Genomic DNA, 24,768 nt, shown 5'->3' with positions numbered 1-24,768 from the left:
TGGAAGTTTTCCTGTCCCCCATTTACAGAAGGCCTGTCAGCTTCCCATGCCAATTTGACCAGCTGACCAGCAAAGGGACCCAACTGGGACTTAAGGTCACATCACTGTTTGTAAAGTATGACGCAGGATCAAGCATTCACAACTTCAGTGATCACAGTGATGCCACCTTCAAAGCGCCCCCCCCAAGCCAAAAAAATACCCCCCCGGTTTATTAAAGGCATCAGTTTATGTAAAAACATAGCAGTCAGGCCAAGACCTGCACGTCACTAGACCCATGGATTCCACAGCTAAGTAATGCTGCTGACCACATATTTTATTCTCATCTGTTTGCCAGTTGTGTTTTCTATTCACAAATTTAGCTTATTTATTTTAAAAAACCACCCCAACTTAGGGTTACATTTTGAAGCGTTAACTTTTCAGTGTTTGCGAGCACTGCTGTATTTCATTACTGATCGACTACATGAATGAGAAATAAAACCACGCATTACTGCAGCTGAAATGCAGATTCTCAACTTATGTGTCTAAATGACCACATCATACACACAAAATATGATTCTACAGTATGGTTTACTTGACTCGTTTAATCTTGATAGAATAACCACAGACTACTGAAGTATTCAGACAATCAAATATATATTCCATCACCATTTAAGTCCAGACGCAAAGTGGCTGAACCATCTATAAGGACAAAGTTGTTTGTTTGTTGTTAATGGTATCCATCCATCCATCCATCCATCCAATCAAGGTGAAAGTTCTTCTAAAATATTCTGACACCTCCAAATGACCAAACATACAATGCACAAGCTTCGGCCAAACAGACTGACTGGCTGTTCTACTTACAGTTAAAGTTGGCCTCAATTCTATTTCCTGCCAGTAGGCTGCTTATGAATATCTGATAGAAGATGTGGAGGAGCAGGGATGCCATACTGGTGAAACAAAGGCCCTTCAGCAGGCGTCCTGTGTGACCTAGAGAGGAAAGAGCAAAAATGAGAATTACTAAGACACCAGGCTGCACATTAGAAGTTGGAGAAATTACCAACATAACTTATTGGCTTTGTCATCATAATGACAATCAAATGCGGTGTTAGACTTCCAGCATTGATTGGCTGCCTTCCCCTGCCTTAGAGAGCCTAAGCCATACTACAGTATGTCTCTCTCTGTTCCTCATAGAAAGGGTGCCTTTGCAAACTACTTGCACTGGAACAAAAAAGGGAAATAAAATAAACTTTATGGAACAAAATTAGCAAATTTACAAATCCCCTAATAAAAAGAAGCAAAAGCATTCCTCCTATAGTAGTAGACAGCACACAACCAAACACATCCATAATGGTAACTGTGTCAATACATTAATTTGGGGGGCAGCGTGTGGCTCAGTGGGCTAATCCTGGGTGTAATCACAAGGTCATAGGTTCAAACCCAGCTTCAGCATGTCTGCAGGCCCTTAACCCCCAGCTCCCTGGGCACTGCCATGGGTGGCTGCCCATCACAGACAGCTTGCTTACAAAGAGCAAGTTGAGGGAGGCATAAAAAGACAATTTCCCCATGGGGATTAATAAAGTGATGATGATGATGATGATTATTATTAAGCAGAAAGCCTGAAATCACACTCCCAGGCCTGGACAATCAATTCATGTCACTTCATACCAAAGTCTCTGGTTCATCACAATGCTTATAAAGCAAAGAAAGGAAGATTTAAATCAAAGTATCATCTCAGCACCCAGTCCGCACAGGCTAATGCCTGCAATGACAGCATGACACCTCCAGCCCCAAGCCCCCCTGAGCCCCAATTTCCCACAGTGAGGGAGCCACCCTCTCATTCTCAGTTTCACCACATGTTCTTTGTTTTTGCTGCTGGCACTTCCCACCACCATCGTCTCTGCCACCCTGGAACATGGTTCTCTGCATATACCAGGCATCCTGAGCTGCCATAGCCCCATTTGGGGTAACAGAGCTCTCCTTCTACAGGATTTCACTGGACTTCTTAAAGCTCTCCATTGTCTAACACATTTTACTCCACCTTGACTGGGGTCTTCCAAAATCTGTGAGTGCATCTCAGGTTATATAGAGTACTACAAGTTCAACTTGTCAGAAAGACAAATTTTCTACTGCCATTTAATTAGATTTCATGTTGTGAGTCACAGCGGAAATATTTCCCATAATGCAACAGTGGTTGGAGGCGCATATGCCAAGGTGGGCAGCGCCTTGACCTCAGAGCTTGTCAGGGGAATTCATCAATGAGCAACGATGAACAAAAGCATATTCAGGAAGCCAGCACAAGCAACAGTGCTGAGGAGGACAGCACAAAGTAATACTTCAGTGGAAAAGACACTGGACAGTGGTGTTAAGAGGAGCCAGATGAAAGCTGGACAGCAGGATCTCCCACCTCAGCACGCAGAGTCCAAAGGAAACGGGAGGCAGCTCCGGCTGCGGGACACAGCCAGCCAGAGAGCTGGAGACAGGCTTTCTAACGATATCATTTCCTGAGGAAGCTGACATCTCTCCGTGTGGAGCCTGACCGTGGGGGCCCTCCCGCCTCCTCAGCCCCCCAGTTTACCGCTGCCGGTTACGTCTGGAAGCTGCACTTTGTTCTCTCTGTAATGCGGAAGCCCGCCTGCTTCTTACGCCAATGCAGGACAATGCCCATTTAGGAACTGTCCTGTGTGGCAGGAAGGGCATTTGGTTCTTCTCCTGTTTGCTTCTGTAGGTTTCTTTATTTCTGTGGTGCCCACACCAACCCCAGGCACTAGAACGAAATCATCATATACTACAAGATTTGAGATTTGGCCAAAGTTCATTTAATAAGTGACATATTTAATTGAACTTCATAAACTTAAAAATGAGTACATTCATGTATATATTTTAAAGTATTTAAATAGATTTCCCCTTGTTGAGTTCATCAGAAATGCCATGTGACAAAGTTTTGAGAACTAGAAGCCGTCAGAAAGACTTCATGGCTGACACTCACGTTAGGGGAGTCTGACACATGAACAGATACTGATCTGCTTTATGCCCTCCGCTTGGGACATGAAAGGCTGACATGCTCCTTCTGGCCATCTGCTGGGAGAGGCTTTGCTGACTCAGCGATGAACAGAGCACGGCAATCCGCCTAGTCGCCAGAAGACAGAGAAGACTACAGGCAGAACTGTGCATCGCTGTAACCATTCTCTAGTATCCTCTTTAAATACAGAGGCACCATGAGAGCCAAACTTAACCACTGGACAGCAGCAAAATGTGAAAGGTCTACGAACCTGATTAGAATTCATGAGCTTGATAATGGAATGCATTACCTTAAACTTCTTAACTTTCATCTAAAATCCTATGGTATATTTTACACATGTGGTTGACTTCAAAAACAGCTTAAACAAAATACTGCCTGTTTCATAAAAATGGAAAAAAGCAAATGCAAAACCACGCTGTGGAAGCGAGACCCTCAGCATCAGTGATGGGTGCGGAACATTCCAGAGCAGTAATCAGGAGTGACACTGATTAGTTGAGGCTGCAGTGCTGAGTGTCTTTCTCTGACTTACCACTGTTTTAATGATATCTCCCTGCCCCCATTTATCCTCACGCTGGCTAATGATGGCTGGCTTTAAGGAAAACCCCTTCTGCATTGCAACTTTCCCCACAGCAGTTGTATATTGTGGGGTCAGCATAAGAAATTAAATGGGAATTTTGTGAAAGTCACAGATGACACACAAGGGCCAGCAGACACACAAAAAGTTTAGTAACTGATAACTACAAAAAATATACAGTGCTGGTTTGGAAGATGCCAAAGGTGTCCATGCCAGCTTCTCACATGATCATCTTGCACTGATCTCCCAGTGATCTTTATGTCTCACATTTCTCATATCTTTTTGCTTCTCTTTGCTTGCCAAGGAGACCAAAAAAATGTAGGAGGTTTTTCTCCCCAGATAGTAGGGGAGCTGCTCCATTAAGCCCCGTGATGTGGCAGGGTCAACTGTACACATACATGCCCATCAAAAAGTTCCTCATATCTTGTTGGATAGTCAGAGGTGTCGTCAAAAACCAGAGGAATGTTTCTTCGGCTGGGGTGACCTAAGAAGAGCGGCAGTCTTATCAGTTACTGGGCCAGAAGCTCGGATCCCACACATGGGCGGGGGGAGGCTGACAGCATGTGTGAGCGTGAACAGCAAACAGACTGTTAACGCCTGCATTCCATCAGCGTGCACACCCCCACCCCAAACTCTGCAGTAGAGCACTCTGCTTTCTACACAGTCTCCCTCAATACCCCATTGTTCCACAACTGCGGTTTGACTTGGGGGTGGGGGGGTTCGTTTTTCTACCCCCATCTGCTGCCAGAGCTCTAATTTTTTTCGAAGTTGAAAACATTTTAGTGCATGGCACAAATCTGCAGATAACTACCATCATACAAGATAAATGCTAATACTTGCTTTTTTCTCATCGTCATCATCAACATCGTCGCAAATAACCACTAGGGGGAGACAGAGGGTAATTTATGTTGACTTTTTTTTTGAAAAATTGTTGTATAACCTGTGAAACATCAGCCATAAGTACAATAAGCATCAGTGTTTGCATTACTCATAAAGCCTCAACACCTGAAGGTATGCTACTGCTTCACGTGACTTACAGACTGCAAATCCATACATCTTTCATAACTGCACATACAGGAAAGTAACTGCCTATTATCAGCAGTGAATATTGATCCTTCACTTGTATTTGTGACATTCAATAATTCGGTATCTGTATACTTTAATTACAATCGTTAATACAGTAATACACATTCCAAAGATACAGAAGTGTCCTCTGAATAATGTCACCATACGTCAACCTGCTTTACATTTATATGACAACAGTACCTCTCAGGAGGCTGACAAACAGTTATGGATTTATCCAATCAGAGCATGCCATTGGGCAGCAGGTGGGGCCGATCATCTGTGTAATCCAATCAGAGCATGCCATTGATCAGCAGGTGGGGCCGATCATCTGTTTCATCCAGTCAGAGTATGAAATTGGGCCTGTTTTAGGCTTTCAGAGTGACAGTTTATTAAAATAATGTGAATTTCATAAAGTATGTATATTTCATAAAGCTGAATCTCCCAACAAAGCACAACAGCCATATGAAGTGTGGCCATTAACAACTCCAAAAAACAAATTTCTATCAACAAAATAGTACATTTTCACATTATAGGTGCAGAAAAAACAGGTGAAGAATGAGAGTCTTACCTTGCATCGTTGTTCTTGTTGGTTCTGCAAAAAGTGGAATGAGCAGAAGGTAGAGGAGGTAGATGAACGACAGCCCATTGTAGCGGAACAGACAAGCTACAGAAAGCAAAACACGACAATGCAGTTAGCCTCACGCTAAAGCCGAAGCCACTGCTATTTACAGTGCACAACCCACTCACGACCCTCACTGCCAAGGGTCTCTATCACTATGATAGCTGGTCACCCAAGTGAGATGCTGGATTACCCATGAGTCTGGGCAGTAAGGGTAATAGTTATTTCTAGTTCCAGGTAATATGTAATACGTATCCTCAAAGATATTAATAGGTATTGGAGATTCATTGAATTAACTACTAACATCAGCCAGAGGATCCTGGGATGCATAAAGTATTAATAAAGGGAGATGGGTGGGGAGTCAGTCACATGATGATGCCAAAAGCCAATAAGCTGTGACCGAGAGAGAGGTGACTTCCTCACCAAGCATGTTACATTACTGAAGCCTAACAGCTCACACGCTGCTGTTGTGGATGTTATATGCTGGGGCAGAGACCTGCCCATGCGTCTCTCATTAACTAGCTCTCTCATGAATGTGGCCGGACCACAGGAAAACCTTTCAGGCATCAAGAGCCACCTGCCTGGTAAGTCCAGAACATCAATGGCGTGAATGAGGATAATTCATATAATAAATTGTACGAGTCTCAAACTTTTTGCCTGACTCACCTAATCTCAGTAGTAACATTGGGCAGCTTAAAATATTTGAGTGCTCCAGCATTTCACAAAGTTTAAAGCTGTTTATAAACACATAAGCAATTACCTAAAATGTGCATTTTTGGTAATTGCATACTGGGTGATAAAGTCACAACATCAAAGCTGTCCTTCTATGTGCCTGATAGGATGACAACCACCATGTGCTTGAACAGGAGGGGGCAGTGAGTCAGGCACCCACTTCCCAGAAGGAATCTCTGAATCACTTCCTGGAGCGGTCCAATCTCATTCACTGGGGACTTTCTGGAAGAGTCTGAAAGGGGTATTTACTTACAGGTTCAAGATTCTACTAATTAAGAATATTAAGAATCTGAAAATGCCAGCATGTCCTTCTGCTTGATACCCAGCATACATCCCGATGCCCAGCATACATCCCAATGCCCAGCATAAATCCAGATACTCAGCATACCGCACGATGTTTAGCATACCGCACGATGCTCAGCATACCGCACGATGCTCAGCATACCGCACGATGCTGGGTGTACAGCCCAACACCCAAGGTACGGCCCAGTGCCCAATGTATGGCCCAACCCTCGGAGTACGGCCCAGTTCCTGGTGTACAGCATAATGCCCTGTGTACGGCCCACCGCCCGGTGTATCGCCAAATGCCTGGTGAGCGCCACCAGCTTCCAGCCCGTGCATCAATCCAGCAGCACGGAGACAGACCATCTTTGGCAGCCTAATTACTGACCTTTTTTTCTTGAGTCATAAACAAAGAATTTCAAGCAAGATTGAGAATCAAATGGATTCCTTCTGAAACAACAGTTAGTTCCCAGCACTTGGCAGGCGCTGAGGCCCACAACCCCCCAGCCGTGAATCGATCTTTTGTTTCTTTAGCGAGGCTCACATTCTGCAGCACTGCTGGCACCCATTCAGCCATGAGACACACGCATTTAGGTTTGTGTACACAGCCAATCACCACGGCCCTTTGTTTGCCTTTGGCTTCTGATAACCTTCCGCTTCTTCAGCTCCGCATGCTTACAGCGCGTTTTACAGAATGAGGCTGCTGCATCTGTAGCGCATCATCACAGTCTAATCTGCTACCCAAAGTCTAATTATTTCAATGAACATGTATTAAACACACATACAAACACACACACACACGACGGCTTCTTACGGAACCTGAACCATTGCCGCAGTGAACCGTTCTCACCCCCGACTGTCTGGAGGCTGCTTAGCACTACCTGTATGGCTGTTCGGGCCGGACCCCTGTGCCCATGATCGGAACAACTGATAACTGACCCAAATTTATACTCACACAAACCACAAATACAGTATCACTTCAGGAGTGCTGACTACTCCAGTAAGCAGCCAAAGCACCATGAAACACCTGGACTGACATATATATTCAATGCAAACTACACATTTTTTATAGTCTGCGCAACAAAGTAATTTTAGTAAAATTAGAATATAATACTTTGTCCTGAAAGTCAAACAAAAGCTGTAAATCATCAAACATTTATTGCTGAGGAAGCCCTATCTCATGCAGTCCTACACCCAATATGCAGTGACTAAACACTTTAACTGCACATCAAATATCCTGTGCAAGAGGCTAACTGCCTTCTGAACAGAGTAGGAATGCAGACGATGCCTGTCCAACAGCCCTCCTCTTCCTCCACAACTACAGCTGCCTGCAAGTGCAGGTTGTCGTTTTATAGGGACAAGCTGATGTCGACTTTGGTACGCTTTCCCATCCCAGACTGTCCGACTGGCAACCATGAGAACCAGTGTCCTAAGCAAAAGAAAATAAAGTGGGAAAATCTAGCCTGCAGCGAGCATGAATCACATGGAAAGTCCTCTGACCTTGTAAACAGACTCCGTATACAAATGGCATCCTTTGCCAAACCAAGCAATGCTTCCAGTTTTCAAGACTTGCCAATCTGAAAAATACATTTTTAAAGGAAAAGGCTATTTGAGTTGCAAATAGTTTAAGAGCTATGGGCTGAAAGCATAGCTCCAAAAGTTGTGTAATGTAAAATTTAAAGCCTAATCCACAGATTTCTAAAATTTTGTCCTGAGCCACTGACTGCCAAACGTTTCTTGGAGGATTTTACTATCTGAAAACGAAGCCGTTTTCTGGACAAACCGTGCAGAGGGAAAATAAAAGTACAATTTACAAAATACACTTTTCAAACCAGAATGTAAATATAACAAATAAAGACTAACAGACTCTGGGAGATTTTACATTTCTCCTGTAATTTATGTATCAGTAGAAGTTTTGCGTATTTAAAGACATAATAACATTACTGAAGCCTTTCTCGTGTTTCAGGAGGGGTTTTTTGACTCAGCTGGTCAAATATATCAACTGTGAATTACATTCAAGGAAATATATCTTCCTGTATTTTCAAGATTTGTTGAAAAGTTCAGTAAATGTCCACTTCCACAAATATTTGCTAAATCCAGCAAGCGAGTGCCCTCTATAAACATGTGCAGCGACCTCCAGGACAGATTTAAGTCATCCGGCCTTTCAGCTACAAGGTTATCAGTCAAAGCTCTGTGGTACTTTGCACAAACACATATGAATCTTAATTTATGGTTTAGTTCTATATAAAGTTTACAGGTCCCGTATACATCCTGAGACAGAACAAACTCAATGTTTCAGTAGGGAAAACAGCAATAAAATGTGAGATAAAAAACGTGACAAAAGTGCTTCATGGCTGAATTGCGCACTAAGAGAAGCAAAACACTGCGTGCAAACCCATGGTTTTCAGGAAGGTATTACTCATTAGGAATACACCCTATGACAAGTCTCCTTATTTGGTAAAACTACTACTATTTCTGAACAATTGAGCCTAATTAAATCTCTAAACAAGCAGCATCCTATCATGCAAGATCACTAAGACACATCATATGAGAGTAACGGTGTAAAACCAGAGCCTAATCTATACTGCAGTAAAGCAGGCAGCTTTTCAGGCACCAGCAAAGTGGGGCAGTGTATAGCTCAACAGCTTAGGCCTCTATACCTGTGATTGGAAAGTGACAGGTTCAAATCCTGTCCTTGGTAGAGCAGTCTTTACTGTCCATGTGAACAAGGGCCTCTATCCCTTCCTCTCAAAATTCTCCCGGGGTGTGGGATGACTGGCTTACCCTGTGTTCAGACCCCAGACTTTCCCATAAGTGTATGTGTCAATAGGAGAGGATATGGAAAGACCACAAAATTACAATGTAAAGTTTCACACAGGGTCACTGACGGAGAACAACATCCGAAACACCAATTGACAGGATACGAAAAACAAAGGGGGGGGGTCGGGGCGGGTGTTTTTCGTACGTGGATTACTCGTTTAGCCGGATGTAATTGTTGACGATTTGGCATGATCCTGGATCTGTCGGTTTTTCGAAAATCTTGCTGGATATGTTGTCATAGCAGCACATCCAAATCCTCAAACCTGCTCGGAGCACGTTAAATTTGTTCTGTGCAAACAAGGATTACCTGGCACACGTAATCAGTGTCCGTGCGTTGAAATCCAGTCAGTCCTGGCCTCGCCATTCATGAATGAGCGACTAAGGGCGTTTTTCCACCGCACCAGATACCGTACTTTCGGTACTTCCATAAAGTGCCGAAAGTTTGGTACTTCTTTCATATCGGTTTTCCACTGGCGTAAAAAATGGTACCGGCGCCAAATGACATCATCAGTGACCGCCCCTGACTGACAGCCCAAAATTAAAACTAACAGTTGAGGCTGGAAAATGCGGTTTATTGTTATGTCAGCTTCTATCACAGTATAAGATTCAGTAAAATCCAAAACATGATGCCATCAATTACGTTTACATAGGGTACACTTACTTTGGTTAAGCGGATCAAAGCAGTAAGAATTAGCTTACTGCTAATTCAGTCTTTTGAAAGCAAACAAATTATTTAATTATGTTTTTTGATTTTCAAGCGGCATTGTTCAGTGTTTCGCGTGTGCCCCATTTCTTCCAAGCGGCTTGGTATTACGGTGTTCCGGGAAATTCAGTTTCCCTATGTTTCTCCTGTCTATCAGGAAATAATTATGTTTCCCCTAATATTAAAGCAAAGAGGTATGTGAAATGTCTGAAAATCACTCAGGTACATTATTACATGTGAATACAGTAGATCGTCACGCATAATACAGTCTTATAAGCAATACTATACCGTTTTCATCAAGAAATATCTCTATCCAGCGAATTAAGTAATTTCATTTATCTGTAAAAACAAAAAACATAGAAGAGGCATGTGATGTTTTAAAAATAAAATATGGCTCAAGAGCTTCGTAAAAAGACATGAAACAACAGCGAAACCGTGTACAAATCAGCGCGCGACAGGGGAAACTGAATTGCCCGGAACGGCAAAAACTTTTTTATTTCGAGTCGTGCCATCTAAATCCCACTGGATCTGTTCATCCGACCATATGGAGATTAAACCTTGTGCTTCCTCGTTTGTCCATCCTTCCATTTTACTTTTTTTTATATTTTTGTTTCTATTGCTCTTTATTTTGTTTCTCGCTGTGATCGCTCTGTTCGCTGTGTGTTTCAAAAGATGGCGGTTGTATTTTGTGTTTCAGCGGCAGGCTATTTGCATAACCAATCGACAGCAAATACGTTTGTAAGTCCCACCCCAAAGTACCGAAGTACCAAAGAAGTACCCCAACTGGTTTGGCATTTTCGGTACTCGAGATTTCGGTACTGGTACTCGACCGGAAGTCAATTGGAAAAGCGTAAGTACCGTACCGAAAGCACCGTACTTTGTGGGGTGGAAAAGTGCCTTAATTGATATCGGTGCGCAATATAAGAATAGAAGCGTATTTCATAGAGAGGGTTTCGCGCAATCGGCAAGATCCTTTATTGCTCCCGGAGGAAATTCTTTTCGAAAGATACCGCTTTAGCCGAGGGGGAATATTGTACCTCAAGGATTTGTTAGCACCTTATATTCAAAGTCAAGCTAGGCGAAGTATATATACGTATATATAAGTGTGTGTGTGTGTGTGTGTGTATATGATTTTTTTATGTCAACAATTCTTTAAATAGTTATATACCAATATTTACCAGTTTGAAGTATATTCTTGTACTTCACTTTAACCTGTTCTCATGTTCTCATTGTGCTTATGATTGATGTGGAATTATGACATACAGTAAAATTCCGTTATAGTGGACTCGTTTAATTATAACGGAATACTGTCTGTAACGGACGAGGTCCGCTGGTCCCGGTGTTCTGTCGATATATGCTGCCTTGTCGAAAAATGCTACCGTAGTGCTAATCGATAGCCCTAACCCTAACTCTTACCCTAACCCTAACCCCCCAAAACCCCTAAAACCCTTACCTTAACCCTAACCTTAACCCCTAAAACCTAACCCTAATCCCAAGACAGTGGAACTGCACATGCGCAGAAAGGCTCGATAGCACGTCTCGATAGGTAGTATTTTTCGACAGAACACCGGCCGTGCGCCTTTAAGAACATGCAGAAAAAGCATTGGATATAGCGGACTCGCATATAACGGAATTTCGCTTATAACGGACAGACAATTTGGTCCCAGGGCCGCTTTTAGCTGTAGTTTTGTTCGGCTATAACGGACAGTCAGGCTCCGCCTACAAGGCGCCTGACGTGCTGGTGATATCCAGCGCAGATACGTATAGTCGGGATTATTAATAGTAACGCATCTGATCAGGTAAAGTCGGATTACTACATGTACAATATAATAATCTATACCACAAGTTTGTCTGCTGGGGTGTGGCATGAGTAAATGGTGTCTTGTAGTTGTGTTCTGGGCATACAGCAACTATGGATATAACGGACTGTTTTGCCAGGTCCCTTGAAGTCCGTTATAACGGGATTTTACTGAATTAAATAATAATTAATCGGACACAGGAAATGAAACGCTGCATTCAGTAAGTACAATGAACGTTACACTACTTCCGCAATTAATTTGTCGGCCACTTTTTGCCAGCCGTCTTTTCTGGTTTGGGCTGCTTTTGCCGTACGTACGTGTTACCCCTTGTGCATATTAGTTTTTCAAATTCTTCATATCCTTCTAATACAAGGTCCTGCTCCGCTTGTGTGAAATGGTGCGCCCTTCCTTTCCTCATTTTGTTGCAGCCTATCAAAGACTTGCTGATTAAGTTTTGTAGACTCGATATACACTCACCTAAAGGATTATTAGGAACACCATACTAATACAGTGTTTGACCCGCTTTCGCCTTCAGAACTGCTTTAATTCTACATGGCATTGATTCAACAAGGTGCTGAAAGCATTCTTTAGAAATGTTGGCCCATATTGATAGGATAGCATCTTGCAGTTGATGGAGATTTGTGGGATGCACACCCAGGGCACGAAGCTCCCGTTCCACCACATCCCAAAGATGCTCTATTGGGTTGAGATTTGGGGACTGTGGGGGCCATTTTAGTACAGTGAACTCATTGTCATGTTCAAGAAACCAATTTGAAATGATTCGAGCTTTGTGACATGGTGCATTATCCTGCTGGAAGTAGCCATCAGAGGATGGGTACATGGTGGTCATAAAGGGATGGACATGGTCAGAAACAATGCTCAGGTAGGCCGTGGCATTTAAACGATGCCCAATTGGCACTAAGGGGCCTAAAGTGTGCCAAGAAAACATCCCCCACACCATTACACTACCACCACCAGCCTGCACAGTGGTAACAAGGCATGATGGACCCATGTTCTCATTCTGTTTACGCCAAATTCTGACTCTACCATTTGAATGTCTCAACAGAAATCGAGACTCATCAGACCAGGCAACATTTTTCCAGTCTTCAACTGTCCAATTTTGGTGAGCTCGTGCAAATTGTAGCCTTTTTTTCCTATTTGTAGTGGAGATGAGTGGTACCCGGTGGGGTCTTCTGCTGTTGTAGCCCATCCGCCTCAAGGTTGTGCATGTTGTGGCTTCACAAATGCTTTGCTGCATACCTCGGTTGTAACGAGTGGTTATTTCAGTCAAAGTTGCTCTTCTATCAGCTTGAATCAGTCGGCCCATTCTCCTCTGACCTCTAGCATCAACAAAGCATTTTCGCCCACAGGACTGCCGCATACTGGATGTTTTTCCCTTTGCACACCATTCTTTGTAAATCCTAGAAATGGTTGTGCGTGAAAATCCCAGTAACTGAGCAGATTGTGAAATACTCAGACCGGCCTGTCTGGCACCAACAACCATGCCACGCTCAAAATTGCTTAAATCACCTTTCTTTCCCATTCTGACATTCAGTATGGAGTTCAGGAGATTGTCTTGACCAGGACCACACCCCTAAATGCATTGAAGCAACTGCCATGTGATTGGTTGATTAGATAATTGCATTAATGAGAAATTGAACAGGTGTTCCTAATAATCCTTTAGGTGAGTGTATATGGGCTTTTCAATCAGCGCAGGCACGCGCAAATATGTCTGATAAATGGATCCAGCTAGACTAATCTACTACACAGCTGCGTTTGAAAAACCGACTTATCCTGGATCAGTTTCACTGGCATTAACTCATCCAGGATTAGGCATCTGATCTCGGATGATTTAAGCGGCATACAGAAAATACCCCCCTGCTACAGAAGTCACCCCCCACAGAGCAATACAGTACACCTCCCTACACACCCACCTGTCCACTACATGCCCTCTCTGCCACTCAAAACGGCACAAATATAACAAACATGAACGAGCGTGACATTGTTTTCCATTCCTGCAATTCAGCGAACGACTCAGGACTCAAAAGCTCTTTATTGTCAACACTTCCATGTACAAGCACACTGTGCAATGAAATATTGTTTCCCTTGGGCCCCCTATTTAACTACATATAAATGTGAATGCAAAAAAAAAAAATGTAAAACACCAAATGATGTCCTTCGATTAAATGCAGCCATGAGCAATTTGTTTTTGTCTTCAAACAAATGTCCCTGGGAACGAACCGGAAATGACCATCATCCTCACTTCGGTTTTACTATCCAGCCAACAAGGACTACAAAGCAATACCCCTGCCAGGAACCACAATAGAAATAAAGAAATAAAAGGGGGAAATCAAAGACCTTCTTGTTTTTTTTTAAAGAGCCACCACACATTACATATTAACATCATGGTCCAGTACCGCTTACGCTTGTAACCAGGCATTCACTGGAAGTTCAGCCTAGTCGACCCCTCAACAGCACATACACTATAATGACTACAGTATATGGACAAAAGTACCAGGATACACTTCTTAATCATTGAATTCAGATGTTCCATTCAGACACACTGATATAAATACCTGTACAGTGGTACCTCGGTTCTCAAACTCATTAGAACTCGAATTTCTTAAAAGTCGAACCAACCAGTTGGAAAAAAAATTACCTAGAGCTCGATTTGAATCTCAGAAGTCAAACCGTGAACGCCCACCTAAGATAATGGAAATGAGTCACGCGGCACGTCTCTCAGCGGAAACAAAGGGTAAAGCTTCAGTCTCAGCCTCGCATTCGCTGTGATAGCACCGTGCATGTTTACACTAACTGAATACATATATTTAGACAGTAAAAATACATTTAGACAATGATAGACAGTAACAATAACAATAGTAATTATTATTATATCCTCCTGACACCTATTCATTTATGTCCATTGTAGTGGACATTGTATTTTTGCATTTATTTTTTCACTGATGTTGTGAAACGTATTTATTCTTGTTGTGCACTAAAGAGGACATGCTGTGAAATTAAAATAAGAATAAATTTGAAAAACTCTAAATTGTAAGATGTCTTATTTCCTCCAAAGACAAATAACCTACAATTGAAGGACACTTTTTTCCTTGGGTCTCAGGAGGATATAATAAAATACATTTAAAAATAAAGATCTCTTATTCATTATTTTAATATTAATAAACAATTAATACGTTTAATTATAATAATATTGTTGTGCCGAGCGGGGATGAAATGGAGACAAAGGCGCAGACATCAGGGTATCGGGGAATACGGGGTTTAATTACAGGTAAGGCAGGCAAAACGCAGACGGACAATACAATGACCAGACTGGGGAAGCAAACTGAAACGCCGACGAGATACAGAGGGCTAATGAAAACAACTAGAAACAGCTGATCACATGGGGATTGCACACGGCGTTAATGAAGGGGCATGGCACACGGAAGGAGCGGACAATCGGGGCAGGACACATTGTTTGGATACATTTATTTTCTTACTTTACAAATTACTGTTTTGATAAATGTGCTTAGATGTGTTTAGTACAGTATATGCTCTTCTTGTTTTATCTGGTTCATTTTGTGTTTAAATGCTAAAAAAACAAATTTAGGTGTAATTTTTTGGGGCCAGGAACCAATTAATTGGTTTTCCATTATTTCTTATGGGGAAAATTCGATCACAACTCAAACTTTTTAGGATTCGATCCTGAGTTCTAAATGGATTAAATTCGAGTTCTGAGGTACCATTGTATTGTATAAAATCAAGCACCTAGCCAGACATCTTTGTATGAGGTCAGAGGTCCAAGTCCTTGGAGTCCTGGTGCTCCCTATTTTGCTGCATGGCTGCGAGACATGGACATTATCCAGTGACCCGAGACAAAGACTGGACTCCTTTGGTACTGTGTCTCTTTGGAGAATCCTTGGGTACCATTGGTTTGACTTTGGGTCGAACGAGCAGCTGCTCAGGGAGTCCCGAATGATGCAGTGTCAATGTCAGTTTCTGCACTATGGCCATGTGGCGCAATTCCCTGAGGGTGATGTGGCTCACAGGACCCACATTGCTGAGGACCCGAGTGGCTGGACCAGGCCAAGGGGGTGCCCATGTAACACCAGGCTGCAGCCATTTCCGAAAGTTGGGACTGGACCGCATGTCAGCTTGTACCAGTGCATGCTCTTCAACCTGACCTGAGTCCTGTTTACAAACATTTGTAAAAGAATGGGTCATTCTGAAGAGCTTAGTGAATTCAAATGTAGTACAGTCATATGATGCCACCTTTGCAATAAGTCAGGTTGGGAAATTTCTTCCCTGCTACATATTCCACACTTCATTTTAAGTGGTATTATTGCAAAATGGAAGCATTTAGGAACAACAGAAACTCAGCCACAACGTGGCAGACCACGTAAAGTAACACAGCACATAGTGCGTAAAAGTCGCCAATGCTCTGTTGACTCAATAATTGCAGCGTTCCAAGCTTCCTCTGGCATTAAGCCCAGCATAAAAACTGCGCCGGAGCTTCATGGACCTGGCTTCCATGGTGGAGCAGCTGCATGCAGGCCTCACATCACCAAGCACTAAATCTGATGCTTGGCATTGTGGTGGAAAACAAGCCACCACGGGATGCTGGTGCAGTGGAAACGTGGTCCAAGGAGTGACAAATCAAGCTTCTCTGTCTGGCAGTTTGATGGACAAGTCTGGTTTTGGTGGATACAAGGAGAACATTACCTGCCTGACTGCGCTGTGCCAACTGTGAAGTTTGGTGGGGGAGGGATAATGGTATGGGGTTGTTTTTCAGGGGTTGGGCTAGGCCCCTTAGTTCCAATGAAGGGAACTCTGAATGCTTCAGTATACCAAGACATTTTGGACAATTTCATGTTTCCAACTTTGTGGGAACAGTTTGGGGAAGGTCCTTTTCTGTTCCAGCATGACTGTGTCCCAGTGCACAAAGCAAACAGACATGGTTGGGTGAGTTTGGTGTGGAAGACTCTCCCAAACAGACCTCAATGCCATCAAAACACCTCTGGGATGAACTAGAATGGAGATTGCAAGCTAGGTCTTCACATCCAACATCAGTGCCTGGCGTCACAAATAGACTTCTAGATCAATGGGCAAAAATTCCCACAGACACTCTAAAATCTTGTGGAAAGCCTTCCCAAAAGAGTGACAGCTGTTATAGCTGCAAAGAGGGACCAACTCCATATTGATGCCTATAGATTTAGAATGGGATGTCATAAAAGTTCCTGTGAGTGTAATGGCCAAGTGTCCCAATACTTTTGTCCCTATAGTGTATGTCTGCAATGTGCTATTTGCTTTACTTGCATTTTGGATAAAGTGTCCGGAAAATGATGTAAATGTAATGTAAAAGGCCTTTAATTTGAAGTGCATGTATCACTACAATCAATCCGGAAACATCATTTGATCCCCCATTCCCTGTGTTATAAACAAGATGCTAAAAGGCAATTAAATGTTGCCAGAGGATGTAATGACAATAAGCAAACAAGGCACTCAGATGAACCTGCTTTTTCTGTAAAATATTGCCATTGGCAGCACATGCATGTAACACTATCAAGATAAAACATTCAGAATGAGAAATTCACTCACTGCAATACAGTGAGACTAACTGTACAACTACTATGAGAGTTCAGCTGAAGCAGCAGGTGTCACTGAGAAACATTTGGTGACATTTAAAACCCTGTATTCTGGATTAACAGATATTGGGACAGTGGTATAGGTTTATAAAAGGGCACGCTATTAGATCAGGCTGTGGCTAGACATGCAGATTCTCTCAAAACGCAACAGAAAATCATTTGGGGAGGACATGTACATTCAAAGACAGGCTAATTCACGCAGCATAATTTCCCTTTATTAAATCAACCTAGATATGATTGACCAAACGGACTTAGCACACTTAATAGCTATAGAATGTATGTTTGACAATCTAAATTTAAACATTATATTTTGTTTTTCAAAGGATAATTAAAAGTAAAACCACTAAATAAGGCATGAACATTTTAACAGCTCACAAAGGTTTATTAATCAGAATAGAAAACCTTTGCAAAGTCTTGGCATTTCACACGACTTTTCCCATGTAAAATCCCGTGGATCATTTTCTTGTTTTTCGGTTCATGGCGCAGTTAATATGGATGCATCATAAGTGACTAAATCAGTAATGCGGAGTCCTGGTGAATAAATCTTATATGTCAAAACTTAGATTTTTAAAAGATGTTCATTAACCAAACTTTATAAGACTATTTAGTCAAATAACTGTATATAAGGACCCCTCTACGATAGCCTGAAAAGCTTCATTTTGGATCTGCCCTAAAACACAAAAATATTTCTGTATGTGTAAGTATAAAACCCAATAGCCTGCATCATAATCAGTTAATAATCTTCTGGCAATTGGAATATGATTGTAAAGAACTTATTTCTGCCACGAAAGAATGAAACATTTAAAAAGCACTAAGGATACGAGCAGGGGCGGATTAAGGTGCACAGAGGCCCCTAGGCTACAGTAGTCTGTGGGCCCCCCAACCCCACCCCCTCCGCGCCAATGGGGGCCCCCTTGCAGGCTGGCACACGTGGGGCCCCTAGGCTTAAGCCATATCTAGCCTGTGCGTTAATCCGCCCCTGGATACGAGAAATACAGCCCATCCTTCTCACCACAGTGTTATGAATTAATGCGGTTTATAATTGCTTTGTGTGAATGAATGGAAACATACAGTCCTTCCTGAGCGTAACGCTGCGAGTAATACTCCACCATCACTATGGACCAGCATCCACACCAGCACTCAAAAACAGCAGTATGCAATTTAGCACGTGCAAGACCAATTTCAGTGTTCAAGAATATATGCTCTTCCCGTGTATTATAGGGGAGTATCACGCCATTTTTCGATAACTGCAGAGATACATAAAGGAAACTGGATTATGTGTATGTTTTTTTAATCATCAGATTTATGGTACATTGTGTGTCATGCAATATGTGCCTAGTATAAATATTTAGGAAAATCAACAATCAGAACAAGATGTTTGCTAAACCGGGCATGTTTATGAATAAGGAGGTTAATAGTGCCGACGTGGGGGGGGGGGGGGTGTTTCAGACGCCTCCGTTCAGTATCGTTTCATGACCGCTCACTCATACTACCCGCTGAAATCCTTGTTACATAAAAAAGCAGTCAGTTACCCTGCTCTCTGATAGGAGCACCCAGACAGGGCGATAATATTAATACTGCAAATTTGCTTCGTCATAAACCTTACATATACACCTGAAAATTATATAACGAGATCCCATGTGGTCAACCTCAGCATAATAGTACAGAGACAACATGGTTTCATATGGCTTTCAGATTATGCTTTTATCAAGACGGTCTACATTTCCAGACCTGATATTGCTTACCAAAACATCACCTTCTGTGTTTTACAAGACAGCATTCTGACTGTGCGCTAGTCTGCTCTATGAAATTTCAGCGCAATGTGCCAAATTTGAAAATCCGAAACAAAACATTTTTATTATTTGCATTTTTGGAGGAAAAAAAAAACTTTCAATGCGTGTTGTGGGCTTATTCTAACTGCGACATTTGCAGCTGATCAGGATCCCTTTAACAGCTGGACGATGTCGTAATGATTAATGGACCGATAACTTCGCTTCTTTCAGATCAAATCTCCCACTTAAATACTAAAAAGAAATGATTTACGTAAAATATCTGGGCCGTAAATCAGTCCAAAACGAAGAAAGTCATATATATGGACTCCATATATTCAGTTGGATTCATAAAAAGGTGTGAAATGCGTTTGTGTTGCTAAATCAGATTACACTAAACCTCACCTCATTCGGCACTAAATTTAAAAAGTCATTTAAACGGCTTCACGTTCATGTAGCTTTTAGTACAGTAACATAGTATATAAATCTAACGAAGACACGCGATTAATTTAGAAACCTTACAAAACACAATGAAAAAATGCCAAGTGTCCTACTTGAAGCAGCAAAATCCTAACTCGTTATTTTAAATGGATATAGCATTTAACTGCTAAAATTGTAATTTAGGAGAAAATTGTGATTAATAATATCAACGACAAACATATCAAAGGAAATAAAATCAAATCATCAATTTTCTATTTAAATTAATATTTAACGCCAGGTACATTTTATTGACGTTGAATTATTTGACATGAAAAACAAATATACTATTGTCAAAAATGTGGCGACGCAAACTTTCCTTTAATGGGATCAAACAAATTTAAAGTAGGCTATATTTCCTTAATATTTTACTTTTTGCATATGGGTAAGTGCAATCAGTAAGGATGTACAATGAAAATATTATTGAAAGTGTCGCTAAATGATACCGATTTAAAGAAAGTCGTGATAGGGAGATTAACTTATTCGCTTAATATTATGAAATATCGTCCAATAACCTCATCGGTACCAGTCTAAAACAAACATATTAAAATGTAGTACATATGTGGGCATGTAATTCTAATGCGCTCATCAATGGATATACCTATATGAATAAAGTTTTAAATGGGGTATTAATGTAAACAGATAGTGACCCATGTACAGCTGTCATAATACAGAATGTTACATGTAGAGCTTCAAATATGAGCCTCGGTTTTTAATTATATTTTCAAAAAAAAAATGGAAGACTGTTGTACAAATATAATCATATTAAATCAAAACTGATCGTGTATTCAACTTAAATTAAACCTTCCTAATCACCCTTCCTAATACGACGGGTATATGTACCGGGCCAGATTTTTCACTTCAAATCCATAATTTCCTTTATTCGTAAAAGGCTGAAAAGCTCCGGCAATAAGAGTGTTTCACGATGGCACGTTTCCCAGTCAGCCCACACACTGACCGTTGCGGGTTTATGTATACTCCTCATGCGTGGGGTTACTGAGTTGTTTCGCAGATGATGGTTTATTATTTCAAGGCTGATGCGATAAACTTTGCTGTGCGATGAGTGAGAAGGAGCGGCTTACCGGCTGCTAGACACACTGGGAGAAGCAGCCTGAAGACGAGCCCGCAGAGCACTTCCGAAGCCATGGCTTTCGAGCAGAATGACAGGCTGGATCGGCTGCTCAAGATACGCGCATATCCTTCAGGAGAGCTTTGGCGTGCGGTCCACGAAGCGCAGGTACCCCGACATGGCACCGCGTCTCACCTCCAGCCTCCCCAAACGGACCTGCGACGCCAAAGCCACGGAGCCTTAGTTTGTCTTCTATCAGTTCAAACTTTTGTCCAAGTTAGTGTCCAAGTTTCAGTTATCAGACAAAGAAGCAGTCACTTCAAAGAAGAAATACTGCCTGTAGAGAATCCCCAGACCGGATAGCAGAAGAAAAGGTGAGGCGACTCATGGCTTCAGCATTTCGCGCAAAGTGCTCTTTAAGGGCGCCCAGCTTTTCGCTCGTCTCACTGAAAAAGAATTCACAAAAACTCTGAATTTATGATTGACACACCAGTTTTTAACTTCATGATTTACGCCATGTACGCCAAGTAAGCAAAAAGCTCGTTTTTTCTTCTTTGCGAGGAAGCAGCCCACCCACCTTCACACCACTCCGATATCTGCGCTCGGATTTAATCGATTTCACGTTTTTATCCTCAATGAAAACTTCACTGCCTTGTTGTGATTAAATGACAAACGCCTGAGCCAATCAGAAAGCATTACGGGCTCCCTCGCCAATGGGAAAGGGGAATCAGACACCGACGACGTCTCTAATAATATTTTTGCCTGGATTTTTAAAAGCAACTTTTTTTTTGTAAGGTTCATCGTGAACTAGGTTACAGCGCCATCTGTTGAATTTCTATGGGAATACTCCGCGTTGCATTAAAAGGAGTATAGATGCAGTATTAGATTCAGTACTCAAAATGGGCTGGTACTCACCGGTACGCACTACCGACTTCGCTTTGTTTTTCTTTTCAGAGTACTGGGAGCGGTTCTTGCGTACGGACACTTTTTACAGTCCGGAGTACCGGCACCTGTTTTACCCCACTTCAAGCACTGGGTAGCATATTTATGCACCTTACATTATACAACCGGCTCAGTCAAGACAAAATGCATAGCTGGAGGACAGGATGAATAACAGGCCCTTAAATCAATCTATAAAGACTGGATTTAACAAATAATGCTCAGGTTATTTCATATGTAAAACCTGTGGCTATGGCTAAGCAACCCCAGGGAGAACACAGAGCACATATAGAATAATGTTTTTTCCCCCAGATTTTTAGAATCTAGTGATTAATTGTCATTGTTGACACACCACAGCACACAACAACAAAATGTATTCTCTGCATTTAACCCATATGTGACAATGTGACACAGCAGGGGGCAGCTAATTCAGCACCTAGGGAGCAGTGCTTGGGGGTGGTGCCTTGCTGGTTGGGGATTTGAACCTGTAATCTTTAAATTACAAGTGCGCTTCCCTAACCATTAAGGCACCACTGCCCACTTCCACTTCAAATCCTTAATTTGTAAATAAAGTAATTAGCAGCGAACAAAATGAAATTACATAATTGTACTAAGTACAATTTGAAATGCAGCATATACTGCATTAAATTAGCTAACTAATAATTGTAATGTAGCAGAACAATTAAGGCTCCTGGATCTTCAGCAGACATTGTGTGGTCTAATAAAGTACAAGTTAGTCAGTGTAGGGTAAAAGCCAAACAACTATCAATGACAACCTGGTGGCTAAGTGCAGTGAGGCAGTGCATCATTAATGCTTTACCTGCTGTGATCATTTCCAAAACTGGCCTTCAGTTACTTAGACTGGTTGTTTATCTTTTTTTTCATTAATTTGTTTTCCATAATATTTCAATCAGAATGCCACCTATCCCCAATGGCTTGTTGGCAGCGATGATCTGGCCACACACGTCAGACCACTTTAAATATATCTTGGCTGCTGATGTCTCTACTACTGGCCTCTTATCCCTTGTATCTCTGACCTATGTTGTCAGCTATGTGCCCATTAACATCCCCATTTGAGGTTGAAACTTCTCTTTAATCCCACAAATCTTTGGAAGAAGCATTCTGACTTCCTCCCTTAGTTATTTTGTAGATCCCTCTGGATTTTGTGATTCAGTGCTAATTATCTTGCCTGATTCCAGCTTCTCTTCTTTGTCATTTCTAGAGTATCTTCTGTTAACCACTTTGATTTCTGACCAGACATTTTTCAGGTTCCTCTTGGATGACAACTTTGAATTCTGTCCACACATCCTCTGGTTCACTGTCAAATGGGTTCAGCATCAAAAATTAGCTGCTCTACAGCTTTATTTCCACTTCTAAGTCCATATGGTCCAACTGTATTTCCCAGCTTTGGTCTTCCAGTCTCCAGTCACGAGTGATATAGGCTTGCTTTCATTTCATGTCGATTTCAAGGTGAACCTGGTCGTCAAGGTTCAACTTCATGTTTGGGAATAAATTAGCATGCTTATCACAAAGCAGATTTAGATGTACATACAGTATACATTCATTAGAAACACACGCACACAGTCTCACTTTATATTGTGGACAGACTTTGTACTGTAAAGAATCTCCTATAGAAATGAAATACCAGGGTAAGATACTGATGGTGAGTGTGAGATAAAGACAGAAGTGAAGGCAGAGGTCATTTCTGCCAGTCATGACTGCAAGTAACAGATACATTTGCATAATGTGTACAGGAATTTTTTCCTATTTTATTTTTTTTACTAAACAGCATGTCCTTTTTTATAAACCAGAAAAAACTAAAGTCTACAGAGAAAGCCCCCCCCCCCCACAATTTCTCCTTATGATAAAGTTGACATCAAGCTGTACAGTGCAGTCAAAAACATACTTACATCTGAGTTAATTTTACAGGTACAGCCATAATCAAGGCACAAAGATCTTCTACAAGTAGTTTTTTCAATAGCGTTGTACAAAATAATATTACATTTTACAGTGTATACAAGATAATAAACCTTGTACACCATTACAAGGTCAAACAAAATATTTTACATATATGTATGGGTGTGTGTGCATATCTAAGTGAATATATACACACACATACATTCATACAGACGTATGTACACATATATACACATACATATATACATACATACATATACATATATACACACAGCTCTATATAAGATAATGGTCCAAGAGGATGTAGGCCAGTATGATGATGGAGCTGGCACAGCTCTGACACTGGAGCTGCCCCAGAATGTTCACTTCCACCTCCTTTGCTCCTGTGCCACATCACGACAAAAAGTAGAAGGTTGATCCACAACTTGTATGACGATATAATCAATATCCTGAAGCTACACGACCTGTACTCCTCCTCTGTGGCACAGAGGGACCACCCCGTCCTCTGCCGTCAATGCAGAGGCCCCGCACATCACAGGGGTGAGTCACAAAGTCGGTACTCCTGTACCCTGGGAAAATGCCATCTCTCTCCCACCTGCAGGCAATATTAGATGGTCCAGGCGTGACACCGAAAATAACAGAAAGAGAGGTAGTCAGAGACTGACTGGAATGACACAAAAGCTGGAGTATGAAGGAAGAATGCACTCCCGCGCATTCCTGACTGCAAGAATGACATGGGGTTCTAATGGCATTGTGGGAAAAATGACAAATTTCACAGCGTCAAGTGGCGCTCACTGTCCTCACACGAACAGGTGCGTCCGTCCATCATAAGAGCTCATAATGCCGAAGATGCATTCTTTGGATGATGTCCCGGCAGTCGTTAAAAACACGTCGGATGTTCTCTGTGTCAACAGCGCAGGTGAAGTGCGGGTAGCAGTAGCGCTTGCGATCTCCACTGGGCATGCTGATCCTCTGCAGCCCACAAGGGGAAAGAACACGTCAGAAAACACGCTAAAGAAAGGGATGCACAGTAGTGCATACAGACACACAAGAAGAGGAGTGCATATATGAGGACAGGACAGGTCAGAGCACAAGGAAGGAAGAGAACACACATGGGTACAGGATGTGTTAGGACACATGGAAGAGGAGGACACACATGGGTACAGGATGTGTTAGGACACATGGAAGAGGAGGACACACATGGGTACAGGATGTGTTAGGACACATGGAAGAGGAGGACACACATGGGTACAGAGTACATTAGAGCACATGGAAGAGGAGGACACACATGGGTACAGGATGTGTTAGGACACATGGAAGAGGAGGACACACGTGGGTACAGGATGTGTTAGGACACATGGAA

The 24,768-nt window shown here is 42.1% G+C and overlaps 2 protein-coding genes across 20 annotated transcripts in view; both read right to left on the bottom strand.

Moving 5' to 3' along the window:
- The window catches only part of LOC111840698 (piezo-type mechanosensitive ion channel component 2-like), a 64,700-nt gene extending 43,474 nt beyond the window's left edge, over positions 1–21,226 (bottom strand). For 3 of the 7 annotated variants that reach the window (XM_023805789.2, XM_023805792.2, XM_023805791.2), the window contains exons 1-3: positions 20,563–21,194; positions 5,206–5,301; positions 841–966 (exon numbers count right to left, since the gene is read on the bottom strand). In XM_023805789.2, the coding sequence (XP_023661557.2) occupies positions 841–966; positions 5,206–5,301; positions 20,563–20,626 (286 nt within the window). In that variant the 5' untranslated portion in view covers positions 20,627–21,194. Of the gene's footprint in view, positions 1–840; positions 967–5,205; positions 5,302–9,397; positions 9,718–20,562 lie in introns of those variants that run through there. The other 4 variants (XM_072714341.1, XM_023805790.2, XR_002837492.2 and 1 more) reach the window with 4 other exon arrangements.
- Positions 21,227–23,237: 2,011 nt separating this feature from the next.
- LOC111840799 (guanine nucleotide-binding protein G(olf) subunit alpha-like) overlaps positions 23,238–24,768 on the bottom strand; it is a 30,305-nt gene continuing 28,774 nt past the window's right edge. For all 13 annotated transcript variants that reach the window (XM_023806052.2, XM_023806053.2, XM_023806047.2 and 10 more), the window contains one exon: positions 23,238–24,377. In XM_023806052.2, coding sequence (XP_023661820.1) covers positions 24,231–24,377 — 147 coding nt within the window. In that variant the 3' untranslated portion in view covers positions 23,238–24,230. The remainder of the gene's footprint in view (positions 24,378–24,768) is intronic.

The sequence above is a fragment of the Paramormyrops kingsleyae genome, chromosome 1 (genome assembly GCF_048594095.1).
Source record: "Paramormyrops kingsleyae isolate MSU_618 chromosome 1, PKINGS_0.4, whole genome shotgun sequence".
Classification (NCBI taxonomy): domain Eukaryota; kingdom Metazoa; phylum Chordata; class Actinopteri; order Osteoglossiformes; family Mormyridae; genus Paramormyrops; species Paramormyrops kingsleyae.
Note: the sequence above shows the minus strand (reverse complement) of the source record. Positions and strands in the feature narration are given on the sequence as shown.